Here is a 21,441-nt window from a genome sequence, read left to right as displayed (position 1 = left end):
CTGTCTCTCTGCCCCTCCTCCCCACACAATCTCTCTTTCAAAAATAAACATTAAAAAAATTTTTTTTTTTAATTTTTAAATCAGCAAAAGGTTTTGAATGAATAAGAGATAGGTATCAGATTGGATAACTGGCAAAGGAGCAGGAATAGTATCGTGAAATCAAATTATGGAGCCCCTACCTCAGAGATGCTATAAGATCTTAGTCTGCCAAAGAAGGAAGGTCTTTATTCCAGGACAGCCTGAGTCTGTCTGTACCACCTAGTCTTTTTTGTGGTCTGGCGGCCAACCAGTGCCCAGACTTTTGCCTCTGCCTATACTGAACCCTTTATCTAGTTAAGGGGCCTGGTCAAACACAGGTGATAGTGATTCCCGAGGGAAAACAAACCCCGTTCCGTGGGATTGTCCTTATGGGCCTTAAGACTGAGAGATAGGAGAGAACACAAAGAGTAGGTTGGGGTTCTCCACAGAAGTTGGCTTTCTTGACCTGGGTTCCTTCCCCTTCTTCCATTCTCAGCCTTGTTTTACTAAGAACTTGGCTTGGTTAAAGTCTATATTACTTCTTTCTTAAGGTGGCTTAACTCCTATAGACCAAGAAAAAGGGCTGATTTCAAATAAAGATTAACAGATTTTCTCCAAATCCCTGACACACACACACACACACACACACACACACACACACACCCCAATCCAGGGTCAAGATGACAGCCCAGGCCCTATCTTCAGATATAAATCATTTGTGTCTGCTGGCACTCATTATGGTTTTGGCCTGAGCCAGTTGCCCTGGATGTTTTTAGTTGTTTAGGTTGTTGAGACCAGTTTGTACAGTTCATTCCAGCCAACAGCACATTTCCAACTTTCCAAAACTTTGTATTTATAAGAAGAAAATGCAGAGTTAAGAGAGGTTGCTGTTGACATCCAGCCTTGACCAAATTTGGTGTTCTTTCTACAACTTCAGTTTCTTTCTATCTTCTCTAATGGGAAGTTGGTAATATGCGTGTATTATATAAAAAACACCCTTTCTTTATGGTCCTGACCTATTGTTGCATTGTTGCACATATAACCCAAATTGTAACCCTGGGAATTTTCTCGTCTTGGGGTGCTTTGGAAGCACCCTCACTCCCTGGCAAGGTGCCCCTCTCCCACCTTGCTGCAGCTGCACCGTGTATAGTATCTGTGGGACTTGTAGATGTTTAAGTCCTGTCTACATTTCCTAAGCCCCCTACATTGATAAAAGTTGGCTGTAGGGGTTGGGATTTACAAAACAAAAAAGGGGGGTGCTGAGAAATGAGAAACACCGATGTAGGGTGAGGACACTGAGAAGTTGGGCACCCTCCAGGTCATCAGTAAGCATAACCACACCTCCGATTTTCAGAGACACTGAGAAGACACTTTTCCCAGGCAGCGTACTTCCATTTGCTCTCAGCCTCCAGTGTTCCTCTCACAAGAGGAACCCCTACCCCCACCACAACCCTCGAGTGCACAGCAACCATCCCCATTCCATGTGTGCTGAACTGGGAGAGAAGAAGGTAGAATGCAAAATAGCCTATTGTCAGGTCGAGATTGTCTTGGGGGGGTTTCTTCTTTGGAGTCCATGGTTAAAAGTAGTAGCCATGTATCTGGAATTGTTTTGGCCGTTTATAGTTGGGTTCAGCCTAAACATGTGGGTAATTCAGATGGAGACAGCATCACCCAAGTTCTGATCACCAAGAAATCATTACTAGAACTGTAGAGAACCACCAGCCCTAGGGCCCTCATTCTCCTGGCCATCTCCACACACATTCCTTTGCTCGGGCACAGAGAAACCTCCGAAGTTGCAAAGAAATGAGACGGCCATATCCGCCCTCCCATCTCTGACCTCTGGCCCTCACCCGTGGGGAGGAGGATACTCAGCCGGCTTGCTGCTGCCACCAAGGGTCTAACGAATGGCTTCCAGGTCATCCTTCCTCAGCCCCTCTGAACTAGTGCGGAAGCTTTAGCCAGCCCTGCAACCAGTGCAAAAGTCCTTAGTGTACTTTGCCACAAAGTTTCCCTTTACTAAAGTATATCTATAGAAAAATGACTGGCCCCACATTTTTAAATGATTGCAATTAGCATTCCTTATGGTTTAATTATATCTTTACTTCCAGTTTTTAGATTATAGAGCTTGTCAAATTTTCTGGCTTTCGTACCAGAATAGTTCTCTCCCTGTTGAATTCTGTGCACAAGCTGGGTCTTTTCTCCGAATAACTTCCTGCCTACAAGTAGCGAGTGGAGTGGATGGCAGTCCTGGTCGATACCGGCGCCTCCTCTGCGGTTTCCCAGATCCATGTGTGCACACCCCCTGATGTCTTAGAGTGCTTCGGGAGGATCGTTTGAAATTTGGCCAACGTGGAACCCATTTAAAAAGGAAGAAACTGTCAGGGGAATAGTGGAAATTACCACCCCCCCACCCCCTGTCCAGAAATACAGGTTACTGTCTACAAAGTAGAGATTGGAGCTGTTGAGAAGGGAAGAGGAGGAAGCATATTGTACATTTAAGACCATCCCACTGGAGTTATTACACAGTTGTTGAACCCCCAGTTCCCAGTAACCTTGTGAAGGCAGGTGGCTTAGCTGGCATTTCCCAGCAGGAATCCTATAGGCATTTGGGGTGGGACACCTCTTAGTTGTGGGGACTATCACACATTGCAGGTTTTGGCATTCCTGCTTCGTATGTTAAATGTCAGTAACCTTCCTCCTCCAAATATACACTCCCCTCCCCGCAATTTCCGAATACTCCTAAGGGAGGAGGGGCCACCCCATTTATTTGAGAACCAGTACTTTTTTTTTTTTTAATTCTTTTCAACGTTTATTTATTTTTGGGACAGAGAGACAGAGCATGAACGGGGGAGGGGCAGAGAGAGAGGGAGACACAGAATCGGAAACAGGCTCCAGGCTCTGAGCCATCAGCCCAGAGCCTGACGCGGGGCTCGAACTCCCGGACCGTGAGATCGTGACCTGGCTGAAGTCAGACGCTTAACCAACTGCACCACCCAGGCGCCCCATGAGAACCAGTACTTTTTAAAGTAATCTATGAAATGACCAAGAACAGAATCTCCGGTCCCTAAGATACTAGCTTACTTTTCATCAGGACTTTCTACATCCAAACCTGGCTTCGTCACGTTCAGATGAAATGTCATAGCCCTCCTCCCCCTCCTCAGTCTTCCCATTCAAAGAACAACCGTTCTCAGGAAGTACTTTTGGGAGATCCCCTCAGGTGACAGCAGTGACAGAAGGGGCTAGGCTGAGTGTCAGGAGCCCAGAGACTGTTCCTGATTGCCAGGAGTTTGCCGTGAAACCAGACAAGTCACCTACCCCCTCTGGGGCCTGAATTCCTCTGTAAAGAGGAATGGTAAGTCTGTCACTAAATGTCAATTCAGAGAATAAGTGTGAAGATAATATTAGAGGAGGTAGAATGTTATTTGGCAGCTCTGCGGCATCTTGATGGGTAATGGTAGTATGGTACTCTGTGTCACTCAGGTCCGCACCACCCTTTTCCCTTCAGCTAAAGCCAGAAAAGGTAAGTCCCTCTGCATTTTTCTTCCCTTTCCCCAGGCATACTTTGTTCCCTTCCTCGGGGAAGGGATGAGAAAGTAGAGAGTCAGAGAGGACCTCAAGTCCACATGCTTTAGATTTTAAGTGATTTAGATTTAAGCAATTCTAAGTGATCTCTTTAACCAATACTCTCTTTTCTTTCAGTTTTTCCCCAGTTATACTTCCACATGATACACCAGAGAAGAAAGGTCCTTTCTCATACTGAAGAACACAAGAAATTTGAATAGTTCCTGCTTTCTGCACACCCCTAAAAAACAAACTTTTCAATGACAAAAAAATGCTGCAGACTTTTTGAGTTCCCAATACGTTTCATAGAAAATAAGTAAGAACTATTTTTAAAGTATTAAAAAAATAAAAACAAGAACCAAAATCCAGTGTCACACAGGCCTGGGATTTTATTTAAAACAAAAAACAAAAACAAAGAACAAAAACTGTTACATAAAACCTCCTGGCCGGTCCATTTCAGCATGCTTTTCAACCAGAAGTTCCCAATATTTATGATGGCTCTGGAAAGGGATTTGGCATTTTATATCCTCCTGTTTCTTTCTTGTATCTGATAAATAAAGATCTGTAACACTAAATACTTGAGAGTTACAGTCTGAGTAATGATGTTGTACCAGCTGAATGCCCGGCTTGCAGTAGAGTTCTGTTTCAGTCTGCAGTGTGTTTATTAGCATTCCCTTTTCAAAGCGCTTGACCGCATGCTGGAACTCTGTATTTTTGAAGTGGCAAACTTTGTTCTCTGGAATGTTCTGAGATTATGGCTGGGACCTATCCCCTCATATCTAGTGAATTAATTATACAATGTATATGTCTGTGAAGCTTTGGGGTAGTACCTGTAATCTGAAAACAACTAGAACCCTTTTGTTTGTTTTCAGTTGAGTCATTACTGCCTGCCACTAAGAAACGTGCTTGAACTTAGTATGTGTACATCGTAGAGAACCTATCTTATCCAGGGCTCAGCCTCAATCATATTTTAACACAGTGACAGTTCTCAGAAAGGGAAAGCTCAATCGCTAGTAAATGACAAGTACCTTTCACGGTATCATTCTCAGAACAGCCCTGAGTAATGTATTTACCAATAGCTATTCTCGTTTGTGGACCCAAAGCCGGTCAAGTCCCATAAGGAGTTAGAGAATCTGTTACTGAAAGCACATGGAAGGTGTAACTTTAGAAATGTAATCCCGAAGAACATTCAGGGACAGGTTTATACACCCTTATTTTATTTTTAAATTTCATTCAACTCTTCTGTTGGGGTACTTTTCCCAATTATGGTCCTGTGTAAGTCCCACCAAGTGTAAGTCCAGAGGCAGCGATATGTTCCTGTTGGGCAGCCATGAGCTAAAAGCAGTGTCATCCCCATGTGTTGGAGCAGCCAAGCGATAGTGTCCTGTGGACATGGGCTGATTACTGTCATATCTTCATGCCATTTAATTGCTCAGCTGTGCATTTAAGACTCTTCAAGAAAGGGTTGATGAAAATGTAAAGCCCAAGTTCAGATGTGCATTAGATTTTAAACACAGAATGTTCTTTGTGGATTCTTTCTTCCACCCCCCACCTTTCTTTTTTAATGGTTGATTTAAAAAATTTTAAAAGCCTAGCTTACTAGCTTACTGAGTAGTTATTTAAAATATAGTTGCTAATGTCAGAAGAATGTCATAATGGAAAACTAATTTTTTAAGTGTTATTTTCATAAAAGCTTGACAATTAAAATGAAGATGAGAAGAAAGTATGCAGCCTAAAATTTAATGCAGGCAGATGCGTAATAAAATTATTTTTGAATTGAACATTAAAATTCTGCTTCTTTAAGTCAGCACTCTTAACTTGGGCATGTTGAGATTAGAATCTGTTCTTGTACTTCATAAACTAAATATAGAGGAAAGACTATTTTTCATGCTTTTTCTTTTTCCAAAATGTACTTCTACTGTAAAACAGAAACAATTTGAGTTACATTAGTCTTATTACTTAGTTTGGGTAAGATTTTTTCAGTTTTTTCTAGAATAGTTCCAGAAGATGGGATAAAAAAAAAATGTAGATTTTCCAGGATCTCTGGACTGGGGTTTTATTCAGGCCTCTCTGTTATAATTTGTTGCTATTTACAAAGAACGCTCTGTCGCAAACAGTGGTATTGCACCAAATTGAACTTTGGCAGCAAGAACACAGCGCGCAACTCCCTCCTCAAAAAGGGTCTCCACCCCTGTGTGTACTTCTGTCCATCAGCGTTTAAAAGGCTCATGGCAGATAAGTAAGGCATGCGTGCGGCCATCACCTCCCTCTGTAACTGGTTTCTTTTATCTCCAACATGAATTAACTTCTCCTTTGAAGTGGCAGTGTTCTTTTATGAATTGAGAACATCTAACCCCACCAACTGTCACACCTTAACAATGTGTGAACGAGGAAGGTGGTGTTCGGTGGGTATTTTGTCAGACTTCCCGTTTTCATTTCAGGACACAGTCAAAGGCGTCACCTGCCCGGCTGCCCACCTGATTGGGTATCTCAGGCTACCCCCTTCAGGGACCACCTTCCAGCAGAGAATTCTTTGGGGTATGCAGTAGTGCTTTGTAGACACTGATCTGCATCCTGCTGTGCTCTGTTTGCTCAGGTTGGGATCACTCACTTAACACGTACTGACCGTTATCAAAGGCACCATGGAGAGTTAGTCATGGAATAAAAGCACTGTCCTTCCAGATAAAAGCTGTTCCTCTGGAGCAGACTTCCCACGGAAAGGGTTTAGAAGATTGTAGAGGTAAATTACGAGGCATATGAAGATTGTGCCCTCATTTCTACTCGTTTGTTTCGGTTATTCATTTATAATAAAAGATTGGCGTTGACGTGGTACAACCTGCAAATTATTTTCAACTCTGAGTTTCTAGATAAAACATTGTAAAACATCAAAACCAGTACATACTGCTCCTTTGAAATTTGGGTAAAAAATTATACAACCATATATATAGTCATTTTTGTATTTTTTCTATGTTGTGAAAACCAAAATTGTAATTTTATAAGTCTTTGATTCACTAAAATTATATAATTTAAATGTATTTTTTGTATATTTAGAAATAAGGAGTTCAAAGACTATATCTAACTTTCTATGCATGCATTTGGAAGCTGTTTTTACCTGATAACGTTAATGTAGTAATAAGTTGTATTCATAAAATATGGATCTGTGTTGCATTTCAAAATAAACTGGTGTGTGCTCTGCCTGGATTTGAAATACTGACCAGTGAGTCTGGTGATTTTTCACATTAGGTTGGCCTAAACGTGGCGTTGTAGGAATATGGAAGAGTTTCCGTTCTGTCACGGCTTCCAGTTCTTTCTTTGAGAGGTTTAAAATCTGTTTCTGCTATTCATAATGGTTCTGCACTTGACAGGAGAAATAGACAGATGATATTAAGAGGTTTCCAAAAAGTCATTCTTCCTGCCAGGCTGTCTTCAAGCTTACCAAACCCCTCTCGGCCTGGCTGCAGAGGGACACGAGGGATTCCACATATAAGTGACCAGGAAGTCTAAGAAAATCGGTAAACAGTCGAGGATCCTTGTCTTACAGTGTTTTGGGGTTTGGGGGTTCTTTTACGATATTTTTTTAATCTCACTTTTCTAATATAAGTTAAGAGGGGAAATATTGTTGCCTACCAAAGTTCATCTTATATTAAAACAAGATGTGGGGGCGCCTGGGTGGCTCAGTCAGTTAAGCCTCCGACTCTTGAGGCCCAGGTCATGATCTCATAGTTCGTGAGATTGAGCCCCACATTGGGCTCTGCACTGACAGCACAGAACCTGCTCCCTGCTTGGGATTCTCTCTCTCTCCCTCCCCGGCTCATGCTCACTCTCTGTCTCTCAAAGTAAATAGATGAACATTAAACACAAAGAAAAACAAGATGTGGTCAAGTACCTACATCATGAAAATGTCCCCAACTACAGAGCCATCCGAGGAACCACTTCATGCACTCTCAAGTTCACAGTAGGTAGTGGCAGAAGGGATGCTGACAGGATGCGCCCCGCCTGGCCACTTCTGGCCTGCTAGTTATAGACCCCAGACCTCTTCACCTCCGAGTGAAAGTGCTGATGTGCCCATGGGATGGGTATTTTCTACAAGGCGATCTCTGAGTGACCTTTTCTTATGTGCCTCTAGCAGTAAGGTGGCCACTGCTGGGTCTGCCATGTCCTTCTCAGACTTAACCATCACTGTTGGTCTCTGTTCCAAAGGGAACATTTTCTTCCCACCTGCTGTCACGGCTTAGACATGACCAGCACGGTGGTTACAGAATCACTCTTGTGTACAGTCTAGTCTGTTTCAGATAGGCTTTTCATTTATGAAAAGAATTATTTCCACTAACACTAAGGAACAGATGGTAAAGTTAATAGTAGAGGCTACCCAGAAAATCCAACCTTTACAATCTTAGTGTGGTAATGGGAAACCAGGGCTTTCTAATTTGTCATTGTCATATTTTGTGGCAATTATGTGTCCTATGTTAACATAATAAGCTCTAGCCTGAGGAATTACCGCTGGTATAATTAAGAGACCTACTGTTACACACACTGTTCCAAAAATACCACTGTGTTGTTCTGTTCCCTTTAACAAGAATGGAGACTAGCTTTGCGATTCCTCATATTATTTAAAAAAAAAAAAAAATCCCAGCCTTACAAATGGACTGGCTCATTGTCATACAATTTAGTGGTGAAGAAACTGTTCTAAGCAACTCTTACCAAAAATAGCCATACCTATTAACATTCCCCTGCCTGCAGCTGAGAACCAGAGTTACAAAAGAGCTGTATGAGTTTTTGACCAATGCTTTGTTTTTAAAGTGAGAGACTATTTAATCTTTTTAGTTCTCAAAGTTAGAAGGATAGTCCTTCATGTTACTGGGGCAGATCTTGCTACCAAAATAATCTTTTTCTCCCACAAAAGGCAGTTCACCCTAAAAGCATCACTTGATGAGCAAAAATAAAATATGAGAAAGGCTGTGTATATAAGTACCAGTGCCATTTCATAGATTTTTTTATGTTGTTTGGAAATTGCGTTTTCTGCTCACTAGGTCCAGAGCATTACTCCCACAGCAGCGCTTTTACATCTTTGACCTTTGTGGCTACAAGTCCAGATAACTGCACTTGGTTGCAGGCCAAACTCCATTTCCGTACTGTTGTAGCCGGGCTGCCCCGCTGGGGGGCAGCACCTCACAAGCGATCGGGGCCTTGGCGTGAGGCGTTTGGAACTAAGCTTCAACCCGAGGACACCAGAGGACATCGCCGTTGGGGCAGAAAGGCGCACTAATGAAAATTAGTCACGGATCTCTGTTGTCCGTATAGAGCAAAGACAGGCAGGTCTCAAAGCATATTCTGAAGGGGTACTTTTTCGAAGAGACCAGCTTGGATGTGTGTGCGGAGGATCCATCTATTCTCTTCCCACTGCAGAACCCTCCCCAGCACGGACTGTGCGGGGCTTTTGGAGCTGGTCGTAAGGCAGGTGTGAGCGCCCCTGTTTAGCCGGAGAGCCTGCTTGTTCATCTTTGAAACGTTCAGAGAGGTCAGTTCCCACTCTGCTTCTGTCTCCGGATATTTTTGGAGGGTGGCCTGGGCCATGAGAAAATGTCAGGCCACCTTATAAGGCGGTGTCTGGCCCCGAGAATGCTTGTCTGCAGCATGTCCTGTACACTCTGTGGGTGTGAGTTAACTTGACTCTTGGACTGGGTTTTCTCACAGATGCAAAATGCTTCTATTCATGCCGTGGGTTATTCTCACTCTTTAACGGGCTTCAAGTCTCCCTCGAGAGAGAGCTGTTTAAGTGACACCAATTTTGGACGTACCAGATAGATAACCAAGGGTACGTGTAATCCTCAACAAACACACTAGTTGATTGTGCTGGGGCCCATAGAAATAGTCGACTGCAAGTGGTTTCTTTGACTAGCGTATGTCAAAGGGAATTGCACGGAATATTAGTTCTGAGTGATGACAGGAGGGGGAGTGTTGGGAGGGTGGGAGTCTGTGGTTTAAAAAGTTGAAACAAAAAGTGTGTTCTCCTACTAAACTTTTCAGATCTTTTTGCATGTGAATGCAAGTTGTGACTCTCCAAGAGAGGGGGTTGCTAATGTAGGATTTTCCAGAGCTATTTTCGGCATTCATCTTCGAACCATCTTCAGGGCTGACGCTCCTGGAACACCTTGAACAATACTAATCGGTTGGTGGCAGCTTTCCTGGTGGAGGAATGTTAACCCATCCACGGGGCAGGAGAAAAACAAAACAAGAGATGGGGGCTTAGCCACGGATCTAGGAAGATCTTCCTCGTTTTTTGTTTTAATAATCCACCATCATCAAGTAGGTAAATGAATTGTTTGAAAGCCCAGGTGTCAGCAGCTCTGGACAGGCTGCCGTTTGCTGCTTTCCGGTGAAGATCAAAGGTGCCAGTGGACGTGCACTCACGTGTCAGAGAAGACCTGGCTGGGACCAACAACCCTGAGAAGATCAGGGCCACATGGGCTTGGAACCCCAAGCTGGGAGCAGTCCCGCCACCACTCTTGTGCCTACACCTCGGTTTCTGAACGCAGACTCAAGTGCCTGCTGTCAGAGCCTCTCACTCAGGCTCGTGTCCTCCTTGAGACTCCTGGTGTCAGGAGACCGTCTTCCACACTTCCCCCACATTCCCGAATGTTGCCAGGGGGTGGCTGCTTTGTCCTTGTGTGCACTGTTACCTGACAAAGCCTTCCAGTTCCTTTTGTTTTGTGTTGCATCCTCCCATGTCAGCTCACCACGTAGACCCCTTATGAGCCCGAGAAGCCAGCACTCAACACTGTGCAGACGAAACAGAAGCTGTACAGAGAGACACAGAGCTGGGACTAGCCCTCAGGCCCTCCCCTCCCACACACACCCACGAGGGCCCCTCCAGGTCTGTGTCCTGCCCTCTTCTGCCCACATCCTCCCATGGCTTTGCTGAAGCTTCTAGCTCTTACTCTGCTCCTGGTCTCTCCCTGCTCCCTAGGCTCCCCCGCCCATGACGCCTCAACCTTCGTCATCAGCCCCTCCTGCCAGACTCCATCGTTCTCACCATCATCACAAACCTCCCTGCCCTCCCGCCCTCCCACTGCACCCTCATGGCCAAACCCCAAGCTGGGATCAGTCCAGCTGCTACCCTTGCCTGTGCCTCTCACGCCTGGGACTGCTTGCCTGGCACAGTGTCCATGATTCCCTTCAAACTCCATCCTCCTTAAACCTCTGACTCACTCAACCCAGGATAGCACCCCCGATTTCACAGAGAAAACAGCCACCAGACAGCAACTCCTGTAAATTTCTGTCACCAAATTTATAAATGTGCCTGTACCAGAGGGCTTTTCGTGTCTTCCTGTTAGAATGGAAGGGGTGGCCCTCTAACCTCTTACCAAAGCTAACCGCTCTTCTGTGCTCTGGGTGTTTCCAATCTCCTCCTTGCCCCCTCCCTCCCCCCGCTCCCCCCCCCCCCCCCCGCCGACTCAGGGACCTGACTCTGGCCATCTGGCCCTCTCTGTGCTCTTTGCCAAAAATTCCCATCAACTGCCTCCCCATCTTAACCTGGACCCCCATGCACCCCACTACTCCCCTCTCTCCTGTTCTTTGGAAGGCTTGGCTACAAGCACTTCTCTGCTTCCCACCTCCCACTCTTTTCCCATCTCACTACCGCCTGGTGCTTCCTACCATGCCAATGACACAGCTCTGTTGGTGGCCACTGGTGACCTTGTTATGAAATCCAGTGTACATTTGTTAGTCCTTGTCTTTTGGCTGAAGTTGGGGGTGCCGTCATGCTGGATGTTAGAAATGATGGTATGGTTTGGGAGTAGACTGGGGGACCCAGCAGTACCAAATCCTGGGCCCCTGAGTTTGAGCCCCATACCCACATCAGGCTCTGCACTGGCAATGCAGAACCTACTTGGGATTCTCTCTCTCTCTCTCTCTCTCTCTCTCTGTCCTTCCCCAACTCGTGCTCTCTCTCAAAATAAATAAACATTTTTTAAAAAGTTAAACAAACAAAAAAAAAAAAGCTAGCAAGAGATAGTAAGGAGCTGGGCCTAAAGGAAATTGTGAGACCTGCTCAACTCAGCTTCCACTCTGCCCACCTCACTTTTCTCCACCCCAGACTACTGTCTCCCCACTGTGACAAGGAGAGAGGCTGACCAAAGCCCGCACCAGCTCCAGTGAAGAAACACTCAAAGTTGAGTGCGTGTGCCATCACACTTGGCAAGAGGCCAGCTCCGGTGGGTGGAGGCCAAGTCCGGGAAGGACAGGAAAGCATCAGGGAGAACGCAGATCCCGCCCTGCTTACCACTTACAGCTTGAGGAGCCGGAGGAGAGACCCACACCCCCTGCATACCAACCCCTCCTGCTCCCTGACCCTTTTCATTCTCACTAGCAAACTCAGCTTCAGCAGAATCTCCAAACCGAACACTAAGCTCAGCGTTCCTCTTTCTCGGGGAGGAGCCAAAATGTGCCAGGGGAGAATGAGGACAGACCTAGGAACCATTCCCAGGAAGCCACCATCATTCTTGAGACCGTTGCTGCTCTGGACAACCCACGCTTCTGGTTTTCTCCTGCTTCCATGACCAGCCTTGCTCTGTCTCCTCTGCTGCCCCCAGCTCAGAGGCTCTCAAGCTTGAGTGCATCCAGAACCACACTGGGAGCTTGACAAGATCAGATTCCTGGGCTCCTTCAGACCTACCAAATCTGAATCGGCACAGACAGAGGTTGGGGGTCCATTTTTACACAAGTCCCAAGGATGACTCAGGGCTTATTTTGCAGAATATTGCCTTAAGGGCTGATGGTCTTGAGGGTTCTACCCTAACTCTCCTTCTCACTTCAGCCCAAGGCCCCTGGAGCAGATCTGGCCCTTGAACATGTTCTGGTTGGCCCGTGTTGTTTTTTGATTTTTTTTTTTTTATATTTCTTTTGAGAGAGAGAACATGCACTAGTGCGGGTGCGCACTTGAGTGGGGGAGGGGCAGAGAGAGAGGGAGGGAGAGAGAGAAAATCCCAAGTAGGCTCTGTGCTCAGTGTGGAGCCCGATGTAGGGCTCGATCCTCTGACCTTGAGATCACGACCTGAGCCAAAGTCAAGACTCAGATGCTTAACCGACTGAGCCAACAGGTGCCCCCACTATTGTTTTTTTAAATTGAATCAGTTTTCAACACTAAAATTGACAGATGTCATGTAAGCCATCTACAAGAAATCAGAAGATGAGGCAGCAGGAATCCACATTCCCATATGTTGGGCATCAGTGAGAAATAGGGAGTGTTGCCCCATTGGTTGGAGCTTAGGCCCCAGGGCCACCTGCCAGAGATTCCAGTTCACCCCCGTCCAGCCATGCCCCCCTGGCATCTGAAGCAGGAGCTGGAGAGAAGGAGCTTGGCTGCCATGGTTTCAAGCTCCCTCCGATGGGAGCCTGTGCACCCCATGTTCCATGAAAGCCTACCAGGCCCTCAGTGCCCTTGGCTCCCACCTCCTGGCCTTTGTGCACCACATTTCCTCTGCCTGGGAGGCTCATTCCCTCTCTACCTGGCTACTTCATGCCGGTCCTCCAGGAAGCCCCTGCCCTGAGGTCTTAGGACAGCTCTGGTGCCCCTCCTGGACGCTCCCACAGTGCCAGGGGTGCCAGAAGAAAGCTCACCTAATTAAATTAGAATTTCAGATGACGGTGAAGCTCTTATTAGTATGTCTCAGGCAATATTTTATTTGCCAAATCACTGTGACGGGGTCTGTATTTCCCCCTCATGGTCCTTATTGCCACCTTCTCTCACCTTCTCAAGACGGTAAGCTCCACGAGGCTAGGGACTCCTCCCAGCTTGTGTACCCCTGTAGTCTCAGTCCTCGCTTTCCACTGGGGTTTGGGACACTAGCAGGAAACTTAGAAACAAATGATGTTTTTTTAAGTAGGCTCCACGCCCAATGTGGGGCTTGAACTCACAACCCTGAGATCAAGGGGAAGCTCAGTTAAGCATCTGACTCTTGATTTTGGTCCAGATCATGATCTCAGTTGATGAGATTGAGCCCTACATCAGGGTCTACACTGACAGCGCAGAACCTGCTTGGGATTCTCTCTCTCCCTCTCTCTTTACCCCTTCCCCACTCACATGTGCACACCTGTGCACATGCAGGCTCTCTCTTTCTCTCAAAATACATAAACTTTAAAAAAAAAAAAAAGAAAAAGGAGGGGCACCTAGATGGCTCAGTCAGTTAAGCGGTGGACTCTTGATTTCGGCTTAGGTCATGATCTCACAGTTCACGGGTTCGAGCACCACATCGGGCTCTGCACTCACAGGGCAGACCCTGCTTCAGATCCTGTGTTTCTCTCTCTCTGCCCCTCCCCCCACCTCAAAAATAAATAAATGTTAAAAACGTTTTTTTGAAAGAAAAGACAATGTGTAGGAAGGGGCTGGACCCACGACTGTGTACTCAGGCGTGGCCTGAGGAGCCATAGATGCAGGATTTGGTCCTTATCCCACAGACACCCAAAGCCCACAGTTGGCTCCCTCCACTAGTCTGGTGAACACTGCCTGCCTAGTCCCTGGAACACAGGGGCATTGGCGGCGGGGGGGCGGGGTGCAGAGGATTCATTTAGGATGAATGTCATGTGGGGACCCTGCCCAGACAGCTTCTCAAAGGGCCCAGGTGCCAGCTCCTTAGAGACTTAGTTCTCTCTGTGCCCTCTGAGAAGCCCAGCAGGTGCAATGGCAGGTTGAGGTCCGAGGAGGGCTCCGCCTCCTCATTCCAGACGGCACCACCCTGCACATGCTTCCAGTCAGAGCACCGTTGGTCTGAGTTTGGAACTTTCCTGAGCCTCAGCCTCTTCCTCGGGCACTTCTCATTAGCAAAGCTGCTGACAGCTGAGAGTCTGGGTACAAGGAATTCCCACAGGTCTGGTGGTTGCGTAAGTGTAGCAGCCCAGGACCCGAGCCCCTCCCCAGGCTGGGCCAGGCCAGGCCCGCATTCCCTGGGCATACAGATGTGCGCCCACGCGCCATGGTCGTCTCTGACCCCAGCCTACAGCCTGCATTTCCTTGACTGTCTCTGCCTCTTCCCCCAGCCTCAGGATGGCTGAACAAGCCCCAGCTCTGGCCAAAAGCTCAGGCACTGATCACAGCCTGCCAGCAGCTTGGGGCTGCTTCACTCCATATGCAAAGTAAGAAGGTGAGCAACCCCACCTGCCTCCGGACAGACTGTCGCCAAATACCATCCCCCATACCTTTCCACATCTCCAGCCCACGTCGTCGTATACAAGGGAACTATGACTTGTCAGAGCCGGAAGGGACCTCAGACTGGCATTGACTCCTCCAGCTTCCACTTGTCCAGAGTTGGAAACCGATGCAGAGAAAGGGACACAGGTGGTGAGTGGCAGGGCTGAACTACTCCTCATTCCCTATCCCCCAGCCCGAAGGACAGCTGTGCAGGGCACTTCTGAGAGTGCAATCAGACGACTTCATGCTCCTCCAGGAACCTGAGCTTCCTGCCAACTCTGCCCTCAGCTGCCCACACTGTGATTTCATGTGTACGCTTCCAAAGAGATTGGAGAATCAGGGTCCTGGGGAGGGTGTCCTGGATACTGCCTATACCCGGAAGCCTGGAGGACACAACCAGGGGTCTCTGTGCCAGGCAGCCCTGTGAGCGGGGAGGGAAGTCTGCAGTGGGGTTCAAGTGCCTCCCCCCCCCCCAGGCCATAGAAGCCCTGTGATTGTACAGCTTATCCTGGGCCTAGGAGGGTTTCCCAGAGTCCCTACAGGTAGTTCCCCAGCAATGGAAGTCCCAGCTCCCAGCATCAGCCCCTGTCCCCTCATTGGAGGAGCACAGCCTGGGATGCAGCCTGCACAAGTGGAATCCGAGGGCTCCCCCAGCCTCCTGTCAGGAATCTCAATTCAGAGCCAGGCGGCTGTTGGCTTGCAGGGTATATTTAGAAAAGTCAGGCTCCACTTGCTCCCTGTTCCCTTACAAAGTGTGAACTGCACCCATCACATGGAAATGTGATTCACTTCTCAGCAACCAGGCTGAGCTGCTTCCCACCGCCTCCAAGCAACCCTCCCTCTCTGCCCCACTCAGCCCTCCTGTGCCCATCTCCTCCTGTGCCCCACGTGGAGCCAGAGGCTCCGGCAGCGCCGTGACCTGGTGGGACAGGCAGAAGGCGCCTCCACGGTCAGAGGCAGAATGTCTCTTGCGCATCTTTTGCAGCAATGCATTGATCTTAGTCTGTTTGCTTTCTTTCTGGAAACCTGGACACTTTCTTCCTCATGGCCTCACAGCCCTCAACCCTCAATCCCACCCCCACTCCATGCTGCTCCTCCTGTGGTCTTTAGAGGCCTGGGAGAAGCTCACAGTCTGTTGGTAAGTCCCTCATAGAAACAAGCGCCATCAGGCAGAGGTTGTACCCCAGCAGCCTGCAAGCTGAACACGGTTGGTTTTTTTTTTTTCTTTTTCTGAAATGATATTCTAAATTGTTTTGATTACTAACACTTTTAAATTAAGAGAGTTCACATTTTAGGGGCGCCTGGGTGGCGCAGTCGGTTAAGCGTCCGACTTCAGCCAGGTCACGATCTCGCGGTCCGGGAGTTCGAGCCCCGCATCAGGCTCTGGGCTGATGGCTCAGAGCCTGGAGCCTGTTTCCGATTCTGTGTCTCCCTCTCTCTCTGCCCCTCCCCCATTCATGCTCTGTCTCTCTCTGTCCCAAAAATAAATAAACGTTGAAAAAAAAATTAAAGAGAGTTCACATTTTAAAAAACGAATCTCCTGCTTCTCTTGAAAAAAAGGTCTGGAGTTCTGGTAACCCTGGACCCTAGTCCTGTAGGGCACATGATGAGAGAAAGGAGGGAGGCTGTTCCCTTTCCATGGATGGGTTCTCCAGGCCATGCTTTTCCCTCCTTCCTCCTAATTACCGGCTCCGAGCCTGCCCCAGCCCAGGGCAGGCACGTCCACCCCAGGCCTTCCAGCTGGAGCCCAGTCATGGGGTCCGACGGGAACAAGCAGAGGAAGCCAGGGGTGATGGTCCCCACCTCTCCTCCTTCTGGGAGGCACCAGCATGGTGAAAGAGCACTGGGCTTGGTACAGAACTAGGTCACAGAGTCCCGCTGTGTCACTGTATGCGCCCCTGCCCCCACTCGCTCGTTCCTCAGAACAATGAAGGGGTGAGTGCTGGAACCTCTCTGGCACCCCCTGGCCCTGATGCCATGTGACTTAGGCAGAGAGGAGGAATCTGATGTTTGAGGGGTGCTCATGTGATTTCAAATCCGCAGCACAGGAGTAAAAGCCGACACTATAGTACAACCAAGAAAGACTGACCTAAGGCTTCAAGGCAACAGAGAAAGAGGTCTGGGACGGAAGTGATTTGGTCCATTCCCAGCATCCCTAAGTCTCCCCAGGATGTCATCTGCCTTCAGACAACACTATCCCAGGGTAAGTTTTTGATGGCATGCCAGGGGACCCAGGGATATGGAAACCCACAGGCACATCCTCTGAATGCACAGTGACACCCACATGTAGCCTCTCATGCAAGAGTGACCCATGAAGAGCGGGAGTAACCAATACTGCATAGCACTCACTAGGTGCCAAGCACTAGTTTATATTTTTTCACATATAGTAACCCATTTATTTCTCCCAATGGTTCTATTAAGTCAGTATTGTTAGAATCCCATTATACAGATGATGAAACTGAGGCACAGAAAGCTTAAGTAATGGCCCTAGGTCACCTGCCGGGTTGGTATAAGCTGGAGATACACCCAGAGGGCATTCCAGAACCCTCACTCTTTGTGACTATACTAATTATACTGCTTTTGCTTGAGCTCCAAGGCTGTAGGGTGCCCCTCGCTGAGCACCCACCCCCTTGCCATCTGAAATTATGTCCAGCTGAGCCACCCAGTCTAATTTCTAAGCTGATTACCAGTAAGCACCATGTGATGGCGGGCCAAGCAACACCAACAGTAGGCAAGTGCCGTGAAGGACCCTCTTTCAAGTCAACCTCTGCACCACACAGAGAAAGTAAGGGCCCAACAAGGAAATCTCTTTGCTTTGTTGTCATGGTAAAACAAAACAACCCCTTTAAGTGCCCACAAAATGACAACATCTCCATGACTCTCTTCCCCATTTTTGTCCTCCTGCTTCGTCCTAGCCAAAAGGATTTCACTCAAATGCCTGAGACAGCTCCTTCTGCCCTCCAAGAGCACTGATATGGGTCCTACACTCACGTAAAGAACATTCACAGAAGCTGACCCAAAGGAGCCACGTTGTCTCCTTGCATAGACCATAGAGGAAGTTTGGTAGTCGCCCTACTAAGGTATCCCAGGCAGGAGCCAGTAGAGGGGAATATAAATGAAGACAGGAGAAAATCTGCTAGGTGTTGACAGGCCTCCTGAGCCCTACAGAGCCCCTGAGCTGGCCTTCTACACACCAGGGAGTGATTCCCACCGGAGCCTTGGGAGTGCTGCTTGGCGAACCCAGGGTTTCCTGATCCGAGTGTGTCCCTGTGTTATTTCCCAAGCCCTCGCCCTCAGGGGCCCAGAGACAAGCCTCCCAAAACCTTGCCACCCCCGGTCCTGTGGGTTCCTCAGGCCTTGGTTACTGCTCCTGTCTCTCCTGAGAGTACCACAGTCCCTTTCCTGCTCCAGCAAGATCTGACTTATCTCCAAGAAGCAAACCAGTCCCTCAGACCTCTCTGAGAATCAAGACACAGGCAGGAACAAAAATATGGTGGAGCCACAGAGGTCTGTCCCTTGCCAAACTCCCCAGAAGACTTTGCCTGCCCCACTAGAAGCTCAGTCCATCTGAATGGCCCAGGAGTCTCCTGATTGCTGATGTTAGGGCCAGGCAAGCCTGCCCAGTGAGTCTCCCTTCTTCCCGACAGGACCGGGCAGCCTGGTTTGCTGCTAGCAGGAAAAGCGACCGAGATTCCTCGCCAAAGCAGGAGCCCAGACTCTCCACTTAGGGGCTCTGTAGGCCTGTAGGACTCCACGCAATGATCACAGGCCCTGCTCACTATCGAAGCTAGGCTGTGGCTGGTCAGCTGGGCATTTGCCAGAGGCGACCAGGTTCCCTGTGTTGGCTGATGGCCACCCCTTGGTGTGGATGTGACCTCTGGGGGTGGGGGTGTCAGGGGGAAGAAAAAGAAATCAGCTGCCCTGACTGAGGCCAGTGGTTCTCCTCTTGTATTACAGGCTGAAATCAAGCTATGGCTAGGGTCATGCTCTCTCTGGAGGCTCTAGGGGAGAATCCTTACTTGCCTCTTCTAGCTTCTGGGGGCTCCGGGTTTCTCCGGCTTATGGCAGCATAGCTCCAACCTCTGCCTCTGTGTCCCTGCATCTCAAATCCTCTCTTTCCCTCTCTCAAAGGAACACCAGTCATGGATTTGGGGCCCATCCTTAATCCAAAATGATTTCATCTTGAGATGAGATTGTACTCTCATTGTAAGATCTTAACTGCCTTAATTTTATTTGCAGACCCTATTTCCAAATAAGGCCACATTCACAGGGGCCCAGGGTTAGGACTTGGACATATCTTTTTGGGGGACACCATCCAACCCACTACACTCAGTTCCCTCCTCTATAAAATAGGACAACGCTGTAAGGATCGCATGGGTTAATACAAGCTCAGCACTCAGAGCAGGGCTCCCGGCACATCAGAACTGCTCAGTAAATGTTAGCTGTTACTATCCTTCCTCATTCTTCAAGACGCTACCCCATGAACTTGCTCTGAGCCATACCCTTGTCCTTCCCCTCACCCAGACAAAAGCCCTTGCCCACACAGCCGCTTCCACGGCCTCGGTAGACCTCTCCAGCTTTATCCCAGGGCTTGGTATGAGCGGGAGGAGGCTGGTTTCCTCTGCCAGCCCATTGGCTCCGTTTATAAAAAGCTGGATCTTATTCAGCTTTTTTAAAAAAAAATAACCATTTTTGAGTCATACGAAAATAGCTTGATCACAAGCAATAATGTGTGTATAGAGACATCATAGAGAGAACATATCTTGCCATCCTAAGCCCAAATGCTTCCCAGTTTCCCCCTGACCATTTGACTGGTCCCCTTCACCTCTGTCTTGCCAGCAGCCAGTACGGAGCCTGCCACCTGGGGCTGGGGCCCAGCTATCAGCTGATAAAGTGAAGGAGGGGGGCAGCCTGAAGTCAGAGCAGAAATGAAGGAGCAGCTGAATATACTTCCCAAGGACCCCTCGTATAGGGGGGACACGGGCGTCCCGAAGGGTGATGGGAGAACAGAAGGAAGGCCTGGACTCCAGAGTGCCTGAGGCACAGTGAGTGTCATCAGTTGAGTCTGATGGAATGGTGCCTGACCTCCAGGAAGCTCAGCCCGGTCCATGATACATCCCAGAGTGCTAACCAAGCAAAAGAGGCCCACTATATCCGCTGGCTCAGCTGTACAAAACGCATGGCAGTTACCTTTATTTTTGTGGACTGTTTACTATTTATGACTAATTACCATGTAACATAAGCAGTTATGTATATAATTATGTGGCAGATTAATTTGTTATAAGCTTTATTTAATTATACTGCTAAACTCTGTTTGGTGAGTCTCCACTGCCTCCAAAGCAAAAACAAAACAAAGCAAACTTTGAAGGCCCGTTGCTCACCTCTGCTTTCACGATTGGAGAAGGTAGGTAGGACCTGGCCCCACCTCCACGATAGCCCGATCTCTGGCCAGAGTTGTCCTCATGGCTATTGTTAAAGGTACTGTCCTGTGCTGAGCCCTTGCTGTCCTGGGCTAAGGGTCTTGTGTCCAACACGCATACCGCATGGGTGTGTCTAAAAGCCTAGGATGGGCTCAGTCTCCTCTACTTACCTGGGCTGGGAGAGGGGTCATCTGGCTCCATCCTGGGGGGTGGTTGGAATGGCCTCAGGGCTCCCACAGGGTGTGAGTTCACTCCAAGGGGGTCTATCCTGCCCTTACCCGCACAGCCCTGCCTCTGGCAAGAGGCATGGACACTACTCCACCGGTTCTTCACCCCTGCCTTCCTCACATTGCCTTGTTCCTTTTCTTTTCTTTTTTTTAATGTTTATTTTTTTTATTTTTGAGAGAGAGAGAGCACAAGCGGGAAAGGGGCAGAGCGAGCAGGAGACACCGAATCCAAAGCAGGCTCCAGGCTCCGAGCTATTAGCACAGACCCTGATGTGGGGCCCGAACCCCCGGAACTGCGAGATCAAGACCTGAGCTGAAATCGGACACTCAACCGACTGAGCCACCCAGGTGCCCTGGTCTTATTCCTTTTCTATCTCTCCTGTACCTGAGTGATGAGCACCACAGAAATGCTCGTGGACTCCTCAGGTTCCAGCCTTAGAGCCAAGTTGGGAAGAGGCAGGAAGCCACTGAGAGAAAAGCCAGGCAAGCTAGGCAGCAAACCTGTGATCTTGACCTTTCCAGGAGACATAGAAGATACCTGTGGGAGCCCCACCAGACCTCTGTGGGGTCCAGCCAGCCCTTCAATCAATTCCCACTGTAGAAGTTCTTTCTCTCATCTAGCTTCATCCTTCTTTTTTTTTTTAATTTTTTTAATGTTTATTTATTTTTGAAAGAGAGAGAAAACACAAGTGGGGGAGGGGCAGAGAAAGAAAGGGAGACACAGAATCCGAAGGAAGCTCCAGGCTCTGAACTGGCAGCACAGAGCCCGACGCGGGGCTCGAACCCACTAACCATGAGAGGTCATAACCTGAGCCGAAGTCAGCAGCTTACCTGAGATACCCAGACCCCCAAGCCTCACCCTTCTTTTATTTATTTATTTATTTATTTATTTAGAGCAGGGAAGGGGCAGAAAGAGAGGGGGACAGAGGATCCAAAAGGAGCTATGCATTGACATCAGAGAGCCTGATGCAGGACTTGAACTCATGAACTGTGAGATCATGACCCGAGCCGAAGTTGGACGCTCAACCAA

At 48.2% G+C, this 21,441-nt stretch overlaps 1 protein-coding gene and 1 long non-coding RNA gene across 4 annotated transcripts in view; both read left to right on the top strand.

The window, feature by feature from the left end:
- Positions 1-6,793, top strand: part of HACD2 (3-hydroxyacyl-CoA dehydratase 2) — a 105,162-nt gene extending 98,369 nt beyond the window's left edge. For 2 of the 3 annotated variants that reach the window (XR_006299377.1, XM_043594337.1), the window contains one exon: positions 3,718-6,793. Coding sequence is in view for 2 of the 3 variants with exons in the window: in XM_043594337.1 (XP_043450272.1) it covers positions 3,718-3,800 (83 nt within the window). In the remaining variant the exon portion in view is untranslated. Of the gene's footprint in view, positions 1-3,498; positions 3,539-3,717 lie in introns of all 3 variants that reach the window. The other variant, XM_043594338.1, reaches the window with a different exon arrangement.
- Positions 6,794-8,572: 1,779 nt separating this feature from the next.
- LOC122491524 lies at positions 8,573-10,889 on the top strand. The gene is made up of 2 exons (XR_006299376.1): positions 8,573-9,097; positions 9,607-10,889. It is a non-coding gene; the product is annotated as an uncharacterized LOC122491524 (long non-coding RNA).
- The last annotated feature ends 10,552 nt before the right edge of the window (positions 10,890-21,441 follow it).

The sequence above is a fragment of the Prionailurus bengalensis genome, chromosome C2, assembly GCF_016509475.1.
Source record: "Prionailurus bengalensis isolate Pbe53 chromosome C2, Fcat_Pben_1.1_paternal_pri, whole genome shotgun sequence".
Classification (NCBI taxonomy): domain Eukaryota; kingdom Metazoa; phylum Chordata; class Mammalia; order Carnivora; family Felidae; genus Prionailurus; species Prionailurus bengalensis.
This window is presented reverse-complemented; position numbering and strand designations above follow the sequence as displayed.